The following is a 23,208-nucleotide window of genomic DNA, read 5'->3' as shown; positions in this document are numbered from 1 at the left end:
GGCAGCACTCATGTGACTGATGGGTTGGGCAGACTGAACACAAATAGGGATATGTCCATTCTGTGAGGCAGAGGCTGCTCTCCCTCTTTTGAAGCAGGGAAGCAGGGGGTCTGAGGGCAGTAGGAAGACAGGAGGAGATTCAGTGCAACCCTTGCCCCATAAGCACGAGAGTGGACCATGGAGACCGTTCTGTCACTCTGGACAGCACTTCCAGTTTATCCAGAGGCCTGATGGGGATGGAGAACATGTCACTGGTGGGATCCAGGAAGACCAGACATAATGCAGTCAGACAGACCCTCTGCAAGGGACAGAATGTGCTCTCACAGGGGCAGGCTGTCCACTCTTTCCTGGCGTCTGTGAGACTCAAATGCTATGTCCAATTACAATAACGTGCCATGTGCTGCATTTTTGCCATCACAAGGAGCCACGAGTTTTTCTGGTACTTAGGACCCACCGTCTTACCCTGCACCATTTTAATGTTGTACAAAAAATCTGAAAGTCCTTCAAATACATCCTTCATGTCTACCCCACCTAAGGTACCTATTTAATACAAGAAGCTCCCTTTACTTTCATTGGAACAAAAATTCATGACCACCCTGGAAACTGCTGATTTCTGGGTTGGGTTTAATTTGGGGAGCAAGTATTAGTGGTTCCCATATGCTAGAGATGGCCTGCATCCTGGCTCTGATCACCACTGCTACCCAGAAGAGGGGACCAAGGTAGCACGGGGGGCTAAGACAGAGGTCTCATATGGAAGAACAAGGAGCTGGGGTGACCCCTGTGGCCAGGAAGTCCTTCCCATCCCATTCTACTCCTTCCTAATATGGTAATAAGGGGTAAGACAGGCAGTTCTAGAAAAAGCACACTGAGCAAGGGGGCCCATGCTTGATTCCTTTCTCTGTCAAGGCTGTGGCTGGAAGCGTGGCACCTGTGGAGGTCTTTTTGCTGAGTTTCAGCCTCGGTGGGTAGGACTTCCTCTTGTCTAGACATTGGCATAGCACAAAGCCTGGCAAGGGCATCCTGGCAATATGCCAAGTCTTCTGTAAGTGGCAGCACAGGGATCCTTCTGGGAGAGGGGAGCATACCTCACCCTCTCCAAATGGCACCCCTCTCCTACAAGGCTTGAAGAAGGAAGGCTATAAATGCTGCCCTTGGCAATGACCTGGACTTTTATACATTCTCTAGTCTCTCTAGATCCAGAGGGAATTGTGCCATGAGTGGAATTCAACCCAAAGGCTCCAGAGCAAGAAGGCCATGGAAGGCAGTGCTAAGAAACTTACTGAACAGAATCTTTTAGCACCTATTCCATAGGAAACAAACTCACGTCCTACAGAAGATGCTGCTAACAGAGGCTGACAGGAAAGACAACCTATAGGATGTCACACGAGGGAGAAAGGAGACTTGGGGAATCGTTTTCCTTCATGTCTTCCTGGATTACATTTTTTTTAAATTCAGTTTTTGTTTATTATCTGAGCATCCTTTATCTTAACAATAATCATATACCAGTTCAGTTATTAAAAATAAGTTGAAGGGCTGGAGAGACTTGCTCAGTGGTCCTTAAGAGGGCTTGCTGAACAATCAGGAGACTGGAATGCAGATCCAGAATCCATTAACAGGCCAGGCATCGCCTCCCCGGGACCTGTAACCCCAGTTTCAAGGGGACAGAACAGGAGGATCACTGGGCTAGTTGGCTTCCAACCTTGTTGACAAAAAAAATGAGCCCCTGGTTCAGAAAGAGACCATGTGTCAAAGGATAGGTGGGGAATGACAGAGGACGACCTTTAGAGGGAGTAAAATTTGAAATCTTCCATGTATGGGAAGGTCCCATGAAGCTAGGTTTCTCAACGGGTAATTTTATGTCATGGGAAGCTATCCTCCACGTGGTGGGGTGTTCTACACAGGTCAGGGTGTTCAGGAGCAGCCTAACCTCTACCCTCAGATTCCAGCAGCACCCTCACCCAAACTGTGACAACTCAAAGTGACTCTAGGGCATGATCCATCAGCAAAATTGTCCCTGGCTAAGAGTTATGGTCCAGCTTTCAGAACATTCTACATGTGGTGACCACCACAGAGGGCTGACTGTAGACCAGGTATCATACTATGTATCGCTTTTTACATCCACTCCCACCCCACAAATGAGGGAATCGAGGGACAGAGAACCAACACATTTGCCCGAGCTCACACAGCTACTTAATTCGAAAGTCAAACCTAGTTGGGGGGAGAAGATCAGATCTAAGGAAATGGAGTTAGGGCTACCAGGGTGATTTTCACCACCAAGGTATTGACCATTTGGGGGCTGCTGTGCAACAGAGAGTCCTCATATTATATGTGGGGACACAGAAGCCACACTAAGAAGTGGGGTCAGACAGAGGCAGGATGGGGCTCTGAGCCCCTATTTTCCTCTCTGGGTGCTGAAAGTCAACTTGACACAGGGATCCCAATGGTGAGTCTGAGTTCAACATCTAGGAAGTGATGGTCTGAGATAAGGAGGGGGGGGTGGAGGAGGGATGGACCTCAGGCCAAGGACCAACCATGATCCAAGGTTGGGAGGCCAAGGCCCACAGCTAACCCTCTAACAATAGAGATGGCTCTGCATCATGTCTTCCACACACTCTAGCCCAGCTGGAAATGGGTGGGACAGCCAGGGCTAAGCATCAGGGCCAAGGGGCCCCACTCTCAAGAGGATCAAACCTTATTAGCATAGCTGACCCATCCTACAAACAGCCAACATTCAAAAGCCCTCACTTAATCAGGTACCACATCCCCAAGGCCAAACCTTTTCTCTCTATCATCACTCAGATACTGGGACCCTCCCAATACACCCTGCCAAAGCCTGTCTCAGGCTTCTGCACTGGCCTCTCCTAGAGTGTCCTGCCTCCCAGGGCCTCTCTTCCTGCATCTGCTGTCCTCAACTCCCAGTAACCTCTCCAGGTACCAGGAGATGCTACCCTTCAGCTGCCGTGCTTCCTTCTTAGAATTTGTGTTTGCCCCGGTGGATGGACAGGAGCTGATTTTCTTGCTGCACACACAGCCATCAGCGTTGTCTCGGGAATGCAGATGACCTAGGACCTCAATTAATATTGGCAGCAGAAAAGGATGAATTGAAGAATGAGCACATGTGGCAGGAAACCGGAACTGAGGCAGATCTCCCAGGTGTGGGTTTTTAAAAGGAAAAAAAGACACTGTGTGGAGCTGCAAATCATTGAAGAAACCAAATGACTGGAAGGCAGGCACCTTCCTTCCTGCTTCCTGTCCAGAGGAGCTTCCGACTCCAGCCCAGGGTACCAAAGAGATGCCCAGTGCCACTTCCACCTCCTGATTTGCCAGTGCTGGGCACACAGAACAGGGAACAAGCATGTGAATTAAGCCCTTATTCCAGGGGAGAATTTTCCAGGTAACAGTTTTAAGGCCTGAATTTCACTTACGATGTTGATTTTGATGAAATGCTTCACATAATACACTGACCACAGTTAGCCTTTGCTTGATGGTTTGTGCAGGTCTTTAGCTCACCCAAGTCACCATTCTCTTGCACAGGGAAGCCCACGCTGTGGTGTGTGGGAACCTGGGCCCCATGTGTTCTGGCCCCAGATCACATGCTGTGGTTAACATTTAGTATCGTTTTCTGTCTCCTCCCTGGCTGCCGGGCACTGCAATTTGCCAACCAGTCCTCCAGTCTCTACCAGTGCTTCACATATGCTCTGAACTGAAAAAGCAGAACCTGTCAGAACTTTGTGTAAACAGAGTTAGCAGAACCTGAGTGACAAACAAGACGCTCTTTTAACTAGGATGCAGGGACGTTGGGCCTTCTACTCTGGGCTTAGGAAGGACTTCTGTGCCTTAGCCTCCGGCTGTGTGTGTCCCACAAAGGCCACTGCCCTGCCAGTTGCTCCCAGAACAGCAGAACAAGGCTACATCATGACAAGTGGCTCGACGGCTTAGAGCTTTCATGGTAGCAAGGGCTGGAAGGCAGAGATGACGGCGTGCTCAGAAAACCCCACCTCAAGCCACTCGGTGTTCAGTGAGGCTGAAGCTGCGAATGAGGCTGCTTAGCCACGTGAAATCTTGGGTTCGGGGCTCTGGAGGAGGCTCAGACGTAAAGCGCTTGCCGCAGAAGCATGAGGATCTGAGTTCTGATCCCAAACATCCACATAAAAGTTAGGAATGGTGGACGCTGAAGAGATAGGGCAGCGGTTAAGAACACTGGTTGCTCTTGCAGAAGACCCGGGTTCAAATCCCAGCACCCACATGGCAGCTAACAACTGTCCATAACTCCAGTTCCAGGGGATCTGACAGTCTCTTCTGTCCTCTGCAGGCATCACATAACACGGGTGCACTTACTACATGCAATATAACTCCAGTTCCAGGGGATCTGACAGTCTCTTCTGTCCTCTGCAGGCATTGCATAACACGGGTGCACTTACTACATGCAGGCAATACACACATACACATGAAATAATAAATAAATAAATTTTTTTTGGTCTTTTTGAGACAGGGTCTCCCTGTAGCCCCAGCTGTCCTAGAACTCACTATATAGACCAGGCTGGCCTCGATCTCACAGTTCCAGGGGATCTGACAGTCTCTTCTGTCCTCTGCAGGCATTGCATAACACGGGTGCACTTACTACATGCAGGCAATACACACATACACATGAAATAATAAATAAATAAATTTTTTTTGGTCTTTTTGAGACAGGGTCTCCCTGTAGCCCCAGCTGTCCTAGAACTCACTATATAGACCAGGCTGGCCTCGATCTCACAAAGATCAGCCTGCCTCTGCCTCCAAAATGCTGGGATTACAGGCATGTGCCACCATGCCCGGCTGATACAATTTTTTTTTTTTTTTTAAAGTTAGGACTGGTGGCATGTGCCTGTAATTCCAGCACTTGGGAGGTAAAGACAGGAGGAGCCCCGGAGCTCACTGGTCAGCCAGTACAGCTGAGTTCATGAGCTCTACACCAGAGAGAGATCCCATCTCAAAAAAATAAGGTGGGGGGATTAAGGAAGACACATTAACCTCTGGTTTGTGCATATGGATGCACACATGGGCATGCACACCTGCACACACACTTGCACATACACACCAAAAATAAAATAAATGAATAAACGAAACCTTTAAGAAACTCGGGATCGCTATCACAGACCCCTCTACTTTAACCTCCCTCACTTTTGAGAGCAGTGTCTTCAAAGGAGTCTTGTGTGAACAAAGAACTGCAGGTGACATGACACTGAGTCCCATCGTGAGCAGGCCCCTGACAGGCAGAGGTTTCCGAAGTGAAGCAGAATCTGGGGGCCTTCACAGGCCTCCCTGGGAAACCAGCGCACACAGCAATACAGGCAGTGCTGTGTATCCACGGGAAAATAAAAATTGAGTGTGCACTGAGCACCTACAGGCCTCTCTTTCTGGTCAGGATTCCCTGAGTATAGGGTAACAACTGTGAACAGTATTACATCAAATCAAGTGTTCTAAGTCACCTAGAGAGGATTTAAATCATGTATGGGAGGGTGTGTGTAGGTTACACGCTACTCTAAGGAGCACTCTGTGCCATTTGGCTGGTGGGAATTGAGTACTAGGACTCAGTAGCTGAGGGGGTCCTGGAACAAGTTCCTGGGGACCCCGGGCTTCTTCTCAGCTACTTCCCATGCCTTGGGAGGACAGTGGGTCTTCTTCTGTTCTCTCTCTCTCTCTCTCTCTCTCTCTCAGGTAAACTTTCACAACAGGATATTAAAGTACTTCCTCTGCAGTCAAACTCTGAACCACATTGGTAACATGTATGTGTCTCATGTATATTTATAGAACATAAAAGATGGGAGTGGAGAGATCAAGTGTTACTTAGTGGCTCTGCACGTTTTGAAATGAGGGGACTTTTACCTTCAACATATTTTGGTTTCTCAATGTCTTTTATAATTAGGTAGGTAAAAGGTACTTCAAGATTTTTTTCTGTAACTAAGCCAGGTGTAGTGGCACACACCTATAATCCTAGCACTTGGGAGGCCGAGACAGGAAGATCAGGAATTCAAGGTCATCCTCAGCTACAAAGAGAGTTCAAAGCTAGCCTGGGCTACATGAGTCTGTCTCTCTTTCTCTCTCTCAAAAAAAAAAAAAAAGGCCAGCAAGATGGTTCAGCAGGTAAAGGTGTTTCCCACTAAACCTGATGACTTGAGTTTGATCTCTGGGACCCACACGGTAGAAAAAGGGAACTGACTCCTGCAAGTTGTCCTCTGACCTCCACACATGCATTGTGGTATGCGGTATGCACATACCCCCCCATAAATAAATGTTGTGGTTTTTTTTTTTGGTCTTTTTGAGACAAGGTCTCCCTGTAGCCCCACCTGGCCTGGAACTTACTATGTAGACCACACTGGTCTTGAACTCACAGAGATCTGCCTGCCTCTGCCCCCCAAGTGCTGGGATCAAAGGCGTGTACTACCACACCCAGCCTAATAAATGCCATTTTTAATTGCCTTTTCATCTCACATGCCACCTCCTTTTCCACCAAAAATCTATGTCCACAGTATTCATTCCACTGGCTCAAAGCCACCTGTGCAGGAGACCTTCCATGAGGTGAGGAGTCAGCAATCCAGGGTTCCTTCAAGTCTGGTTCAGAATTCATGCAGAATCTACACTTGCCACTGTGTCAGTTGGAAACTTTTCTAATTTGAGTTTTCTGCCTGGGCATTTGTTTTCTATCAGAAATGATCAAAGATGAAGCCTCTTAGATGCTGGGACATCCCCTGGGCTCAGTGTCTACACCAAATGATCAAAAAAGCACAAGCAACACACAGTGTAGTCCCAGACCGAAAATTTCAGCAGAGAGGTGGTCTCAGAGCACCTGGGACCTGCAGGACTGAATGGTTACCCCTGGAAGTGGGACCCACGATCAGTATTGCCACATGCTGTGTGTGACTTAGGTTTATTTGAGCTAGAAGGCTTCTGACTTGTGCTAGATGCTGGTCCCTATGTGAGTGGCCAAGTAAGACTGCCTCCTTACCAGAACACAGGGAGGTACTTGGATATTTGCACGAAAAAAAGCCCCAGGTTCCCTGCCTCTGAGTCCCTGTGACTGTTTTCCAATTCTATCTCTAACTTCAATAACTGTCCCATGTTACTACTTCAATGTGGGTCCCTCAGCCTACTTTTCCAGCAGTGTGTGGCCTTGTCCACAGAGTGGACCTAACATTTCACAGCAGAGTGTTAATATGAATACATGTTCATAAATGGAGCTATGAAGTCTCACCCCTGTTGTGTCTATTGACATTTATTGTGTGTTCCTCATAAGAAATTTTGCCAGAAAAACTTAAGGTTCTCTTTAAAGGTTCATTTCTAAACATGCCTTTTCCTGTTCTAAGTGTAATACACTGCAAAATGTTCACTTTTTCATTCTGGCTGAGAGGCCACATTATAAACTCACTCATGGCTCTAGGCCACCAGCAGTTGGGGGTGGTGTTTGGATATTTGCATACACAGCCTCAGGTTCCCTGCCGCTCAGAGTGCTATTTCCATCCTTTTCCATCTGTCTCCCCAGAGAGAGGGACTTTTTGAGACAGGGTCTCCCTGCAGTCCCAACTGGCCTGGAACTCACTATATAGATCAGGCTAGCCTCAATCTCACAGAGATCCACTTGCTTCTGCCTCCCAAATGAGCGAGCACATGGTGCTTCTTAACCTGAGTCCCTCAGACAGCTCCAGTCTCCAATCCCATCCAGGTGGAAAAGCCTGTGAAGCCTGGTGGTTCAAATAGTGTGGGGAACAAGAGTCAAATCTAGAACTTGGGGCTCCCCAACTTTCAACCGGAGCCTCTCAGTAAGCTTGGTGCTACTTAGCTAGGTGAGATATTTTCTGGGAAATTTGGTGTTTTGCTGAAGAATTCTCCCAGGTCTGAATGACTGCAGCTTTTCAGACCAAGGCGCAGACAAGGAAGTCAAGTTACCTGGTCCTGAAGTTTCTGAAACATCAGAGGGTGCGGCTCTTCCAAGATCGTCTCATTGAGCCGAGACTGCCCCTCCACGTTGACTTGTGAGGAGGCCTTATTGGACAGGAAGGTCATGTAGATCTCCTTGGCCTTTTCCTGCATCTGGAGAAGGCAGAGGTCCGTTATCAGCCAGCACAGCCCTTCCTGGCCTGAAGCCAGCTCCACCCTCCAGCCAGCCCCAGAAGAACTGCAGCTGGGAGCTTTCGCTGCCTCCAGAGTCAAGCTCCCTTCAAGGGCGCGTGATAGCCTGGCCTACCCTACACCCACTCGTGCATCTCTGGCCAGGTCTCCTGCATGAAAAGCGCTACACTGGTCATTCAGAAACAATGAGAACAAATCCTGGCCCTGAGTAAGTATTCAAGTCTGACTCAGGACCATCCTGTGAACTCTCAAATTCAGGGCTCATGGAAACATTATTCAGTCCTAAGGGGGATGAAACACTCACTGGTCAACACTCTAACCTGAATGAACCTTGGAAATGTTAAGCTAAATGAAAGAAACCAGACACATACTGTAGGACCCCATTTGTGGGAAATATCCAGAAGGTGCAAATCCAGACAGAGATCAGTGGTAGCCAGGGGCTTGTGGAAGGACGAAACAGGAATGAAAGTGGGGGCAGACAGGCATAGGGAATAGTTTAGCAACCTGAGACTCTACTTGGTTTGGGCTGTGCACACACCTGTCTTCCTCCACACTTGGCAGCCTGGGTGCCTCATTCACACGTACTAAGCACACACCCCTTCTAACAATGTACCTAGCAACCTGTTAGCAGCTTAGGACCCCGTCTTGCACTGAGCTCCACAAACACCCCACTCCAAACAATGGAATAAGTTTCTCTCCCCTCCTTAAAGATCAAAATATGGAGTTTCCATCCAGTCATACTACAGTCATATCTGGGAACAAAGGGATGGACAGGGGTGGGGGTGTGAGGGGGGCAACCTAGCCTGAACTAGTTTGGGTTGCATGTACAATAAGGCAAACTGTGTCCTCTAAGTGAACTTTTAGGGAGGATCCTCTATTTATCATCTTATGCCTATGCACAAGTGTGCACATGATTAAAATCAGACACAATACAGAAGGGGACATGTGTAGTCAGGGTTATATAACTTAGATGTGTCAATCAAAATAGAGAACTGCTCATTATATACACTTAGTAACCACCCCCTCCTTCTGGACCCTTTTTAACAGTAGTCCCAGGCAATGGCCTGGGATCCTGAGTACATGCTCACTCACGTGCTCCCCCTTCACTCTTCATAGTGTATTACTTACTGATCTGTACTATGGCCTCTCTTTCAAGTAAAGTTTCGTTGCTACCTTACAGTCTATGAGCACCTCTATTTCAGTTTCTTGAGTAAGAGGCCAAGATCCTGGAATACCTGTCCCAGACTCTGACCACTGGTAACAAAGCATTGATGGGTATGGGAATTTTCTTTGGGGTGTTGAAAGGGTTCTGGAACCAGTGAGTGGTGATGACCCTACAGCACCACAAATAAAGTCAGCACCACAGAAAAGTGGCAAACGTTAAGTTCCACTAGGATAAACAAAGTCCAGTTAAACCAAACACACACACACACACACACACACACACACACACACACACACACACGCAGACATACACACATATGCACACATATACACAGGTGCACACATGCATGCATACATGCTCACTAGCACATGCTATGCTACAGATACACACTGCCTCCTGGCCATTCTCCCTGTTAATGCTCGTTTTCTGGTGAAGGCTAAGGTTAGGATGGGTGACATCAGGACTGTTTGATTCCAAATTTTGATCTCACTTGGGACCCAGCTTGCAAGGCACACTGAGCTCTCTGGGTTGGATGGCTTGTTAGCCTCCAGAGGAGGATGTCCTTCCTTGTATAAGTAATACAAAGCTCACTCACTGTGTACCCAGAAGTCCCCAGCGCAGCCCCTCCTGCAAAGCACTAGGTACCCCCACCAGCCTGGGGAGTCTTGGAGATGGAGGGGGGAAGGGGAAGGATGCTTGTTCATCTCTCATCTGCATACTAAGAGCCGTGGCAGAGCTGTGACAGTCCCCGATGGAAGGAGCAGGCTTCACAGTACGCACCCTGTCTTTAAAAGGGCCAGCTTCATAGTGGGCTCTCCACCAGAACTTCCCCGGACCCTCCCCTTTCTTGAAGAGGAAGGAGACTTCCTGTGCACCTGTTCCACCTGCAGCAGAGACAGCTAGCTTCTGAACCTCAGGTCTCAGGCACCACCTGACCCCACAGAGTAAAGCAATAGAGCAGTGTCTCTAAGCTGTGGCTTGTGGAGATGAGGGAGGTCAGGAGGCCCTAAAAAACACTTTTCTCACAGAGCCCCCCCCCAGCCCCTGTGGATGCCACAGAGCTTGGCTTAGGGAACCCCAGGCTGTGAAAACCTTCCCGTCTTATGGAAGCCACCATAAGGTTTCAGTAAAGGGGTGGTGCCTGAAAACAGAAAAACGAACTGGTTTGGTTCCAGAGACTTTTTAAAAGGCAAAAGACCTCATAAGGCCGAGCCTGGCTGCAAGCCTTGCTGATCTTGTGGGGCAACTGCCTGGGTGGGGGTCGGCACTCAGAGCTCCATGTCTGTTCTTTCTTGACTAGAGGAACAATCAATTAACGTCAAACTCAAAGACACAGCAGCCTCTTAAGATAAATATGACTATTCCTAGGCTAGGTCTGGGGACCATCAGGAGGCCCAGGGGAGCAACAGTTTGGGACTTCGTGTCTCTCAAAGACCCATCAGCCCCACAGAGCCATGAGTCTCTCTCCCATCACCCCCCATTCTGTCAGGAGGGAACATTTTTGGAAAACCACTTCCTGTTTTAAAACTACTTCATAACAGTAGAATTTCAGACTGTCAGATGAGAAAACTTCATACAAAGATCTGAAGGCCTCCTCTCCCCAAGACATATCCATGTACATATGCACATGAACTGTTCATTCATGCACGTATGCACACACGCACACATGCATCACAGAGGAATTCAAGCTATCTTGAATAGTTCTGAAATGATACATGCATCAAGCAGTTTGAGGCTCCACGGCAGGGTAGATGTCCAGGGGCTGGGTGAAAAGAAGCAGGTACTGGGCTGCAGGTGTCTATACCCTGGCTCTCAGCTGACCCTCTCTCAACAGCAGCCCTCCCCAGTCTCTGAGAATAGGCTGGATCCCTGAGCTGACAGAGTGGGTGCAGGGTAATATGGCTGGACAGCAGGACTTATCTGAGGTAGGATAGGAAGCGTGACCGAAAAGGGAAACCCTGAGACTGTCGACCGCAAGCTGGTCACGGGAAGGCCTGCTGTCCAGGCTGAGAACACTGAATAAGAAAGAAGAAGCGCTCACTGGAGCTATTCTGGTAGATTTTTTTTCCAGGGTTTTGTTAACCCTGTTCTAGCTTCTGTCAGGATAGGAACAGAATAGCTTCCTTTCTAGGGTCAGTTTGGGGTCTAGGAGGGTACTAACAGATGTGCCCAGTCACAGCCTACATACAGTCCTTCCCTCTTTAAGGAAAATAAATGTGCCTAGTCTCTGATAATCCCCAGAAGATGGTGGATAAAGACCCTGCCAGGTCCCTCAGTTTGAGGACAATAGGAGCAACTACTCCCAGGTGAGCTCCTTCCAGACACCCTGGGCCTTTCCTTCAGGCCTTGCAGTGCCTGGTTTACAGCAATACTGTATGGGAAGTCAGCCCTCAAACCGTGTTCCCATCCAGAGTGGGTTCAGGAGAAGTGAATTCACTTCACTCTCAGCCCCCAAACCCCATCCGCTCAGAGTAGCAAACCCCAGTTGTCTAGCACTCGGAGGGCACTGTGTTATTTCTTCTCCCTCATGTGGGGAACATGCTGATACTTTTCCACTAGAAAAGTTTGTCTCTACTCGCCCATGGTGAACTGTCAACCCACACCCCATCTCAAGAGAAGTGGCCACTGGTGTCTCCATCCCCCCACCCAGCCAGTATGCTCCTGCCCTCTCTGCCTGCATGGTCTCGGAGCTCACAGGTTGCTGCATGTGGCTAAGCTCCTCTGGAAACCTCTGGACATCTCTTTGACCCCAACCCTGTCGTGGCTCTCCTATCTTTTTCCTTCACCCTGTTCGTTCACCAGAAGGTTCTGTCCTCTCAGGATTCTCCTAAACGTCCCTCTTTCTATCTTTCTCCTTTACCAGTTCCTGACCTCTCCATCTCCTCCCTAAATTCTAGGGTTTCCCAGAGTCCTACCCTGGACTGCTGTAACTACATGCTCCTCCAGGACTGCAGCCCAACACTCCTCTGAGCCACTGCCCCACATGCCAGCTCACTGCTAGCAATGTGAGTATGTAGTCCCAGAGACACCAAGGGAAGGCCAGGTCTCCTCTTGCCAGGGGTCCTATAGTCTGTCCACTAGGAAGACGGAAACCTCAAGCCCCTGCCACAGCTCCTCACATGGCCCTTCCTGTCTGTAGCACACCCTGCTCACCTGACTCTGAAACTCATCTCCCATCAGCCCACACCTCTTCATCGGGTCACGCCACTAGAGTTGGACCAGGGATAGAACACATGAGAACTGAACAGGAATGGGCCACAACTCCATTCATTTCAGAAAGAGAACAAGGTAAAGGAAATATCAAATAAATGATTATGTGGAGGGCTGGTAAGATGACTCAGCAGGTAAAGGCTCAAGCCCAATGACCTGAGTTTGATCCCCAGGACCCACATTTGGCAGGGAGAAATGACTCCAAGTTGTCCTCTGACTTCCACACATATACCAAAATAAATGTAATTTTTTAAAAAAAGTTTTAAATGATTCAAGAAACTTTCTGAGAATTGACTCAGAAAATGGAAAACAGCTGGAGGAGAAGCAGAGGCGGGCCGAGCAGGAAGAGCAAACCTGGGCCCCTAGCAAGGCTGGAGAGGGGGTGGCAGGAGACACATCCAGAAAGAATAGGCGCCAGGGCACCCTGGTAGAAGGGATGGAAGTTGGCAGAAAGAAGCTATCAGCCCTGGGCCTTGGGGCCCATCCCACCTGTGAGCATCCAGGTGACTCTCGCCCTCCCCAAGACAGTGGAGTTTTTTTCCTAAAGAAATTGACTGAAGGCCAACAGGATGGCTCAGTGGGTAAAGCACCTGCTGTACAAACCTGATAATCGGTTTAATCCCCAAACCCATGGTGGAAGGAGAAAGCCTACTGCCAAAAACTGTTCAGTGACCTCCACATTTGCTCTGTGGCACACATGTACCTGAACACACACACACACACACACACACACACACACACACACCAAATAAAATTAAATTAAAAAAAAAATTTACCAGGAAGGCTTCAAACGAGAGGAAGGGTGGCCAAGAGGGGCTGCCAAGGTTAATACAGGGGACAAGGTGACATTCCAAAGAGTCCTCCAGCAAACTCCTCCAAGCCAGCTGACTGGAGATATGTCCAGTTTATGGACATATCAGACTTGTGGCCCACCAGGAAGAGACTAGAGGACTCTCATCTAGAGAAAACAAAAGCCCAACTATAAATAGAAGCAAAGTTCACAAGAAGCATATGAAGATAAAGTTGGAGTCTCTGAACGAAAAGAAGGAAGCAAACACTGAGCCAAACAGATTAAAAAGATAGGAGGGAAAAATAGTAATAAAATGAAGAGCTTAGTTCAGGCAAAGGGACCATCAGTGGAAGAGAGCCCAGAGCTGGGTGTGGTGGCAGGTACCCGTAGTCCCAGTTTCTGTGCAAGCAGGGGCAAGATCACTCGAGGCTAAGAGTTCAAGACCAGCATGGGCCAATGTAGCAAGATCCTGTCTCTGGAAGCTCAGCCAAAACATGGTGAGCGCCAGGCAGTGACAGACCTTATGTCAAGAGAACAAAGCAGAGCATGAAAGAGCAGGATACCTGACATCCTCTTCTGGCCCCACACACGCATCATGCATGCTACTATCACATCGCCACCACCGCCACCAGCAGCATCACCACTGAAAGATCCTGTCTCCAATGGAAGAAAGGGAGGGAGGGAGGAAAAGGGGAGGCAGCTGATGCTTTATTAGAGCGCTGACTATGTCCCAGCAGGCTTCCATCCTCCAATTCTACCCTGTAGTTTGCAAAAGCAGCAGCCCAGGCAGCAGACAGGTAAATACCAAGGCCAAGCTCACAGTGAGCAGCTGAGTTCTTCTGGCTCAGCCCGGACCCTGCTAAGTCTACTGCGAAAACAGATTAAATGTATTAAAAATTCACACCTCAGGCTGTGGCCAAAAAGACAGCATTCAAACTTGCCAGCATGCAAATTCTGGGGTGCTGAGGAGAAAGGGAACGTGCCTTTTTTACACCGTCCATTCACAGAGTGAATAATCTTCTTATGAGGAACATGTTAAACTCTTTTTAAACACTTTTTAAAAATTAGTTATCCCCGGGGTTGGAGAGATGGCTCAGCAGTTAAGAACTAACTGTTCTTGCAGAAGACCCAGATTCGAATCCCAACACCCACATGGCACCTAACAACTGCCCATAACTCCAGTTCCAGGGGATCTGACAGTCTCTTCTGTCTTCCTCAGGCATTGCACGACATGGGTGCACTTACCTACATGCAGGTAATATGTGCAAACACATAAAATAATAATAATAATAAATAAAATATTTTTAAAAATTAGTTATCCCCAAACAGACCCAGTTAGGAGATCAACTTGTATTATTAAACAAAATAGGCACAAAAAATTCAATACTGTAGGTCTCTTCCCCCATAATTCTAAGCTCTAAAACACTATTAAATCCAAGATACTGTCATATTTAGTTTTGTTTTTGTTTTGTTTTGTTTTTGAGACAAGGTCTCCTTGTAGTCCCCGCTGGCCTGGAACTTGCTATGTAGACCAGGTTGGACATGATCTCACAGAGATCTGCCTCTGCCTTCCAAGTACTGGGATTAAAAGGTGCCCAGCAAGACACTGTCATATTTAAATGCTGGTGCAGAGCTCTCAGGTGTTAGCATTGGAAACTGGCCCCAACCCCCATCTCCTGGTCTAACCCTCCCTGTGATCTGCACAAATCTGTATAAGCTGCTGCATCCATTTCAATCCTTATCATATAGAAAACAGGCTCAATGTACATGTGCTGACTGATGTGTGGGTGAATGAACGAGTGGATGGATGGATGGATAGATAAACTCAGGGCTAGGCAAAGAACGAACACCTTGTTGGAGCTTTCTCTGAAGTTTTATAAGGTACAAATGCTGGTTTATTTTGGAACTAGAGATATGTCACATGCTAATTCATAGGGGGAAAGCACATGAGCGAGAACTCTTAAACCAGAGAAATGGATGTTGTTGACTACAAACACACGGATGGTACGAGAACCTCAAAGATCAAGAACAGGAAATGGGAGGTGTCACTTTCCAAATTTCCCAAATCCTCAGCATCCCCATGATAAACACAGTGTCAGAACCTTCCTAAGCTAGGCATCTTCTTTTCCCAAAAGCCTGCAGGCCCTAGAAAGATAATGATGCTTCGGGGCTGTTCCACCCCTTGGTGCTTCTGAGAGTGAAAGCTCCTGAAGGCTGGAATGAATGCTCATCTCTCAAGCCCATGCCATGGTCAAGGCTGCAGGGCAAGGTGAGAGTCCAGCCCCAGAAGAGGGCACACCTCTATCCCACAGAGAGGATGTGCCTGGCACAGGTCAGATACTCGAATACCATGGAGAGGAACAGAGACAGTTGCCTGGACTCATGGACTCATGGGAGATCTACAAAAGACAGACTACAAAAGATGGATGAAGTAAACTGTACAAGATGCTTGGTCAACGGGTGTGGGATAACTCAAGAAAAGGGACGGAAACCACGGGCTGAGGAGAGACTCAGTGGTTAAAGTGCTTGCTGCTCAAGTCTGAGGACCATAGTTCAGATCCCCAGGACCCATGTAAATGCCAGGTGGGTATGAGAGACCACCTATAATTCCAGTCTGGGAAGGAGGAGATGTGGGATCATCAGAGCAAGCTGGCAAGCAAGACCAGTCATACTGATGAGCTCTGGGTTGGATTGAGACACCCTGCTCCAATGAATTAAGTGCAAAAACCATGGAGGATGATTCTCAGCATCAACCTTGGGCCTCCATGCATGCTCACATGTGTGCATGAGCACCCACACCCACACATGTGCCTGTTCACATACAAAAATTCCATGCATACACACACACACACACACACACACACACACACACACACACACATGAAAATGGGGAGGGGGTTGGAAAACAAACCCTACAAAGCTGTCCTTAAATGAGCAAAGGCGAAAGCCTGATTTTTGTCAAGCCCACAGCTGCCTCGGTTGCCTGCAGATGGAGATAAAGCCTCCCACGTCTACCTCTGGGGCAGATGTGATAAGTTTGATTGTGAAATTCAGTTAGGTGCCTTCTGCAGGGCACCTCCTCCTCCTTTTTTAGAAATCAGTAACTGTTGACAGCCAATCAAAAACAGCAAACAGTCTGGTTTTACCTCCCCTGCAGCAGGAGCCAAGAGGGGCTGTGGGCCAGAGCCTGAGGTTGGCCCCGCATGCTGGCACAACCCACCGAGGCCTAATAAGAGCTGTTGCTGGCCTCTCAAATCACACCCCTGTATCTGGGAGTGGTCGCAGCGTCGAGGCTTAATGCTGTGGCCCAAACCAAAACCCAGGGATGCCAGTGTCACCAATGGCTTGGTCCTTCCCAGCAACATGTTTGTTCTTGGGCAGGGGGGTCAGTATGGCATTCATTACACCAAAATGATTGCTAGGTGTATTCCAGATTTAAGTACACAAACCTTGCAGAAACCCTGTGATTTGTGTTAAGGATGGGGGTAAAGAGCAGAGTTGCCTGGCTCTAGAAGTTCTCCATAGGATATGGATAGGGCAATGCTGGCCAACACCATATCTGCCACATACAACATTAAAGTCCTAGAGGAGCATTCCTGAGCCCTGGCATGGGGTCCCCTCCTCACTTCGGCATCCACATTTCTAGGGTTGGGTACATCTGCCCCAATCTCAAACACAGCCCAACAGTCTCCCTGGCAAACAGGACCCTCCCACTCCTGGTCTTTTCACCAGGCTGGTCATCCCACCTACTTCCAGAATCACTGGCCCCCTCCCGCAACCAGCCCTGTAGATCTCAGTCTACAACTCACTTCCCCTGTGGGGGGCCACAGTGACCTTGTTCCCTTAGGCCCTGCACTTCCCATTTATACATGCATCACACTTGCAGAGCTTTGTACCTAAAGAAGTCATCGGGTTTGTCCCACTGATGGGCATCTCTAAGGCTTTTCACGATGCCTGGCACTGAGCAGGTACTTCAAAGACTGGCAGCTTCAGCTGATGGATGCACAAAGAGCAGGTGTGCGGGGGGATGGTTGGGTGGCCTCCAGGCACTGTTTAAGCCCAGACCTCCTCTTCCTGTTGGTACAGCAAGGACAGGCTTACCCCTCCTGTGCCTCCCTCTGAACCCTGACCGTCAAAGAACAAGGCAGATGAAGGGCACAGCCTCCTGACTCTGAGCTAGGCACTTACTGTGAGACTAGTCACACCAGGTACACAAGGCCAGCACACAGCTATGGTTCTCTGGATTCTGTCTTCAACACTAAGGACAGAGGGGACCTCAGCCCTGAAACCTACCTTTCCAAAGCATATGGGACTTCTCAGGTTCCCCTGAGACCCTTTCCCACCTAGGATGCTCTGGGAAGAAAATGTAAGACAGAAAAGCCAAGGTCATGCCTAGTGAGGACTTCCTAGGTCAGCCTGGGAAATTCAAGTCAAAGGAACCATCTTAGAATCACTCCTTGTTCACTCCAGATAGGAAACAAGGCCACTGACTACTCCATCCTGGGGAAAGAGCCCTGGAGGAAAGCAGCAAGAGGTGTTTTCTATGCTGTTATCTGCGAACACTTACTGGCCGCTGGCCCTGAAGAGTCCAGATTTTAGGGACAGAGCCTCCAATCTGTCAGCCCACAAGCTACATCTGTCAAGGGAGATGTTTTGTTTAGAAGGCAAGGTTTTAAACTTTTAAAAAATTAATCCCAATATTGACAAATTAGATGGTTTCACATCAGTCAGGACTAGTGGCACAAGCCTGTAATTCCACCTGCTCAGAGTGCTAAGGCAGGTCAAAGCCTGGTAAGGCTACAGAGTGTGTTCAAGGCCAGCCTGGGCAACTTAGTGAGACCCTGACACAAAAGTAAAAATAAAGCAAAACCAGGGCTAGGCGTATATCTCAGTCATGAAGTGCTTGCCGACCATGGGCCATATCCTAGATTCAATCCCCAGCACTGAGGGAAAAAAAATTCAAATGTTCAGAAGGAAGAAGGATCCCCCATGTCCTAGGGACAGAAGAATGTAAGTGGGCAAGCCAAGACCTGGGGCATTCCCAGCAGTGAGCTGAAGACAGGTGCAAAGTGCGGGAAGCCCAGCTAGCTGGACCCTGAGGATGCGGTACAGGCTGGAAGCAGGCCAGAGCATCCTCTGTTGGGCCCCATCCCAGCCACTTCCTACATCTTGCCCCAGAAACCTCATTCTTTCACAGACTTAGTCTTTAGTATCCTTTTAGAAAGATAAGGGGACAGATACTCATTTCTCATATCCAACCTTCAATGGTAGAAAATCTAGCTACCACACCTCTGGTAAAAGACACACACATTCTGGGAGAACAGTCAGAAACTTCCTATGTAAGGTGTCTGCCAACTACCAGAGGCTTACAAAGATTCACGAACAGGCGGTTCATCTGATGAACTGTGTACTTTCATGGTTACACATCTGCTAATCACTTGATTATGTATGAAAACACCAACATCAGCCTCTGGGGGAGACATCCTCATGACTTATTCATGAAGAAAATACTTGTTGTACACAAAAGAAAACTGAATGACATTAAAACATAATTTCTTTCTTTGAATATCAAGTCCATTGAGAAATGGATTTACTCACTCTTTTTTTTTAATTAATACTTGATCAACACGAGGTACCTAATCGTACATTAAATCTTCCTTCCAATCTGAGAAGAGTTGGGACAATTTCTCAATCTAGGCAGCGGGCAGCTATGACCATACAATGAGAGGAAAAAAAAATAATAATCCTGGAAGTAATATAAAACAGAAGAGATACCTGGTTCTTATCCTGCGTTTTCTTAAAATCTTCACATGCTAGCCAAAACAGGACATTTTCCTCACTGAATTCCTTTTTCAGAAATTCCTATGGATTAAAAAAGGGAGAAAAATCATATAGTACTCAACTTTTAAAAAAAATGTGATGAACTGCCTTTCAAAGATGACTTGGCCAAATTGAAGAGAGGAGCCTGGTTTAATCACCCCTTGAATCCTCCACCCGGAAACCCAAAGAGTGTGTTTAATGTTAAAGTGAGAATTTCATACGCATTTCACCCTAATGGTTTTGACATTGCAAGGCAGAATAAAAATGAAGCGGGATCCACTCACATTTCTAAGCTGACAATAAATTACCAAAAAGTAAATTAAAGGGGAAGATATATTAGTTCCTTCCAGACACTGTTTAAACAAAGTGCATTCCTTCAAAACCAGGCCCATTTTTTTTAAACAAAAGAAAAGAAAACATATTAAGCATGTCTAAAATGCAGAGATGGAGACCATTTTAAGTTGGAGGTATGTTCTCCTGGGGCTGTTAGTGAGTACTGAGTTCATGGCCAGCTCTGCTGCTGCCTTCGGACATCCCTGACATCCAGACAAACCTGACTGCCACTTCCTCCCTGGGAGTTCCACGGAGGCAAGTGGTATCCTGACTCATCACTTAAAGACCCACATTGCTGAGGGTCCATGTTGGATTTCACATGTGGTCCTCCAACTGGCACCAGCAGTCTTGCTGGAGGGAAAAGTGATTTCTCAGAGGTGTGAGCCCTTCCCCACCCATCAACCCTGCTTTGGAGATTCCCTCCCAGTTTCACTTTACTAGCCATCCTTTCTCATCGGCAATAGTATGGTTCTGAGATTAGAAAGAAGAAGCCTTACACCAAGAGACCCAAACCACCCCTGCCAGTACTGGAAATTCTTCTTACAGATCCTACCACTGGAAACAGCACCCTTTCCCATCTCCCCCACACCACCTAACTATATGAAAACCAGCGACAGGTTGCATGCCTCTTGGAGGAGGTCCATGGTTAGCCAGGAGAACACTGTCAATGTGGTCCCAACAGATGAACAGTTCTTACCCCCTAGTTGGCCAGGCAGTGCTAAAGACTGGCCTGGCTCTTACCCCACCCCCTTACACATCTGAACTTCCCCTTTGCATCAATCCTGATGAACAAAGGAAAAAGCAAACCCTAAATCTCTTCACGCCTTCTGGGTCTTCCAGCAGGCTCTCCAGGGAGGCAGCCCACTTGGCTGTGCTCTTGTGGCCCTGGTGGCTGCTGCTCGAACTCCCATCGCTGTCATGGATGTCTGAAAAACAAGGTTTGGACAATGTCACCACCTGAGGATTATGTCTCTGTAGATGGCACATATAAAGAGAATTTTGTAAATCTGCATCCAGAGGACATCACCACTGTCACCACCATGAACACACCTAGACTCATCCCAGTGAGGTGGGAATCATCATTCCTTCCATTCTACAGGTAGAAAAACTGAGGCTCAGGGTGAAAGGATTTGCCACTTCTATGATAGTCTGTCCCATGTTTTCATTGACTCTTGAGTCCCTCTCCAAACCTTCTTCCCAGGACCCTAGACTCAACAACAACTTTCCATTCCTTCCTTTTTTGTACAATTTTATGGTGTTGGGTTGGACCACTGGCAGGACTAACTCCCACAAATCTGAAATCTCCCATAGATAGATGATTGATTGATTGATTGATTGATTGATTGATTGATAGATAGATAGATGATAGATAGATGATAGATAGATAATTGATAGATAGATAGTTGAATGATAGATAGATAGATGATAGATGATAGATAGATGGATGATAGAGAGATGATAGATGATAGATAGATAGATAGATAGATAAGATAGATGATAGACAGATGATAGATAGATAGATGATAGATAGATTGATAGATAGATAGATAGATAGATAGATAGATGATAGATAGATAGAGATCTAGATATCTAGCTAGCTATATGTTTTTTGAGACAGGGTTTCCCTGTAGCCCCAGCTGGCCTGGAACTTGCTATGTACACCAGGCTGACCTCGACCTCACAGAGATCCGCCTGCCTCTGCCTCCCAAGGGCTGATTAAAGATGTGCGCCACCACACCCGGCTAAAATCTCCTCTATATTAATAGCCTCAGCTATAGTATAGGGTGGGACCAGGACTAGAATAAGGACGTCAACAAAGGAGTTGCCAAAACACTCAGGCGTCAAGATAAATATCTTCATGTAATTTTTTTTTAATCAAAATTAATGAAAAAAAAGTATGTGACAGGGCTGGGCATGCAGTTCATTGGTGGTATGTTTTTTAGCATGCACAAAGTCCTGGGCTCCATCCCTAGTCCCAGAAAAAAAATAAATTCATGATGAACAGACACTAAAATTTCTAAAAAAGAAAAGACTAGGATTCCCAGCATTCTTTTCTACCTGGACCTCCAACGTGGCTTAACACCTACTGTTATGTATCCTGTTTTTATTTAAGTTTTTTCTGTTTGGTTTTTTTAAAAGATTCATTTTTATTCATGTTGTCTCTCTCTCTGTGTTTGTGTGTGTGTTTGTGTGTGTGTGTGCATGCCAGATTTGCTGGTGCCACGAAGGCTAGAAGAGGACATCAGATCCCCTGGAGCTGGAGTTACAGGCAGTTGTAAGGCACCTGATGTGGGTTCTGGGAACTGAACTCAAGTCCTCTGGAAGGACAGTATGTGTTCTTAACCACTGAGCAATCTTTCCAGGCCAAATTTGATTGAAAAACAACAACAACAACAATACAGCATTAGCCACAGATGTGGTTCAGTTGGGAGAATTCTTTTTTTTTTTTTTTTTTTTGGTCTTTTTGAGACAGGGTCTCCCTGTAGCCCCAGCTGACCTGGAGCTCACTACCAGGCTATAGTGAGCAGACCAGGCTGGCCTTGAATTCACAGAGATCCACCTGCCTCTGCCTCCCTGCACCACCACGTCCGGCACAAAGCCCTGGGTTCCATCCCCAGCACCACAGAAAAGCAGGCACGGTAACACATGTCTGTCATCCCATCACTTGAGATGTGGAAGCAGGAGGATCAAAAGCACAAGTCAGGGCTGGAGAGCTGACTCAGCGGTTAAGAGCACTCACTGGCTGCTCTTGCAGAGGACCCGGGTTCGATTCCCAGCACTCACATGGTGGCTAACAACTATCCGTAACTCCAGTTCCAGGGTATCTGATGCTCTCTTCTGACCTCCGTGAGCATTGCATGACACAGATGCACTTACATACATACAGGCAATACACTCATACACATAAATAAAAAATAATAAATAACATTTTTTTAAAAGTTCAAAGTCATTCTCAGCTGCATACTGAGTTCAAAGCCAGCTGGCTACATGAGACCCCATTTCAGAATAAATGAGGAAATGAATGAATGGCATTAAATGTCACTGACCTGAGGAAGCCCTATAGCATGTCAGCACATAGAGATTACTACACAGAACATCTTTCACTGATTGACTCAATACTTAACACCCTCTTGAATGAAGGGGAAGGGGACAGGAGATCTCTGACTGTCACACTGTGGCCACTTGGCCAAGGGAGGAAGTAACTGTTAAAACACGTCTCAGGTTACAGAACTGGACCCAGTCATGGAATCATGAGAAAACCATTGAGGTGTCACTTTGGTTGAGTCAAAGTTCAAAACTGAGCTTGACTAATGCAAGGTATAAGGCCTTGGGTAAAATTCCTGTGTGCATTTGAAGATAAGCCTCTGATCTCTAGGATTATCTGAATGAGTCAGGACAGAAGCACAATTTGTCCATTTCACAATAGCAAGTAGAGAGGATTTTGAAGGTTCCCAACAAAAATAAATAATAAACACTGGAAATAATAGATACGGCAATTACCTTGACCTGATCCTACATACTATATCCTTATAAATGTCCCACTGTACCCAATAAATATGTACAATTATTATGTGTCAGATTCAGGACAGAATATAGGAAGTATATCAGAGGCCTGACAGCAAACCATATTAGTCCCTTTTCCCCCTTCCCAGAAAGAACGATTTACTGAATGAACTGTTTTTACAGATAATACTTTCTTGCCCATTGACATTTTTGTCCCCAAAGCAAGAGACAAATTTATATAAACGAAATCTTGAATCTAAGAAAAAATTAACTTTTT

General features: G+C 47.1%; 1 protein-coding gene across 1 annotated transcript in view; it reads right to left on the bottom strand.

The window, feature by feature from the left end:
• The window catches only part of Rgs10 (regulator of G protein signaling 10), a 43,168-nt gene that overhangs the window by 6,570 nt on the left and 13,390 nt on the right, over positions 1 to 23,208 (bottom strand). The window contains exons 2-4 of the mRNA XM_008827310.2: positions 20,235 to 20,353; positions 19,050 to 19,136; positions 7,927 to 8,070 (exon numbers count right to left, since the gene is read on the bottom strand). Of these exons, the coding sequence (XP_008825532.1) occupies positions 7,927 to 8,070; positions 19,050 to 19,136; positions 20,235 to 20,353 (350 nt within the window). The remainder of the gene's footprint in view (positions 1 to 7,926; positions 8,071 to 19,049; positions 19,137 to 20,234; positions 20,354 to 23,208) is intronic.

Source organism: Nannospalax galili, unplaced genomic scaffold (genome assembly GCF_000622305.1).
Source record: "Nannospalax galili isolate Female #2095 unplaced genomic scaffold, S.galili_v1.0 scaffold31, whole genome shotgun sequence".
Taxonomy (NCBI): domain Eukaryota; kingdom Metazoa; phylum Chordata; class Mammalia; order Rodentia; family Spalacidae; genus Nannospalax; species Nannospalax galili.
Note: the sequence above shows the minus strand (reverse complement) of the source record. Positions and strands in the feature narration are given on the sequence as shown.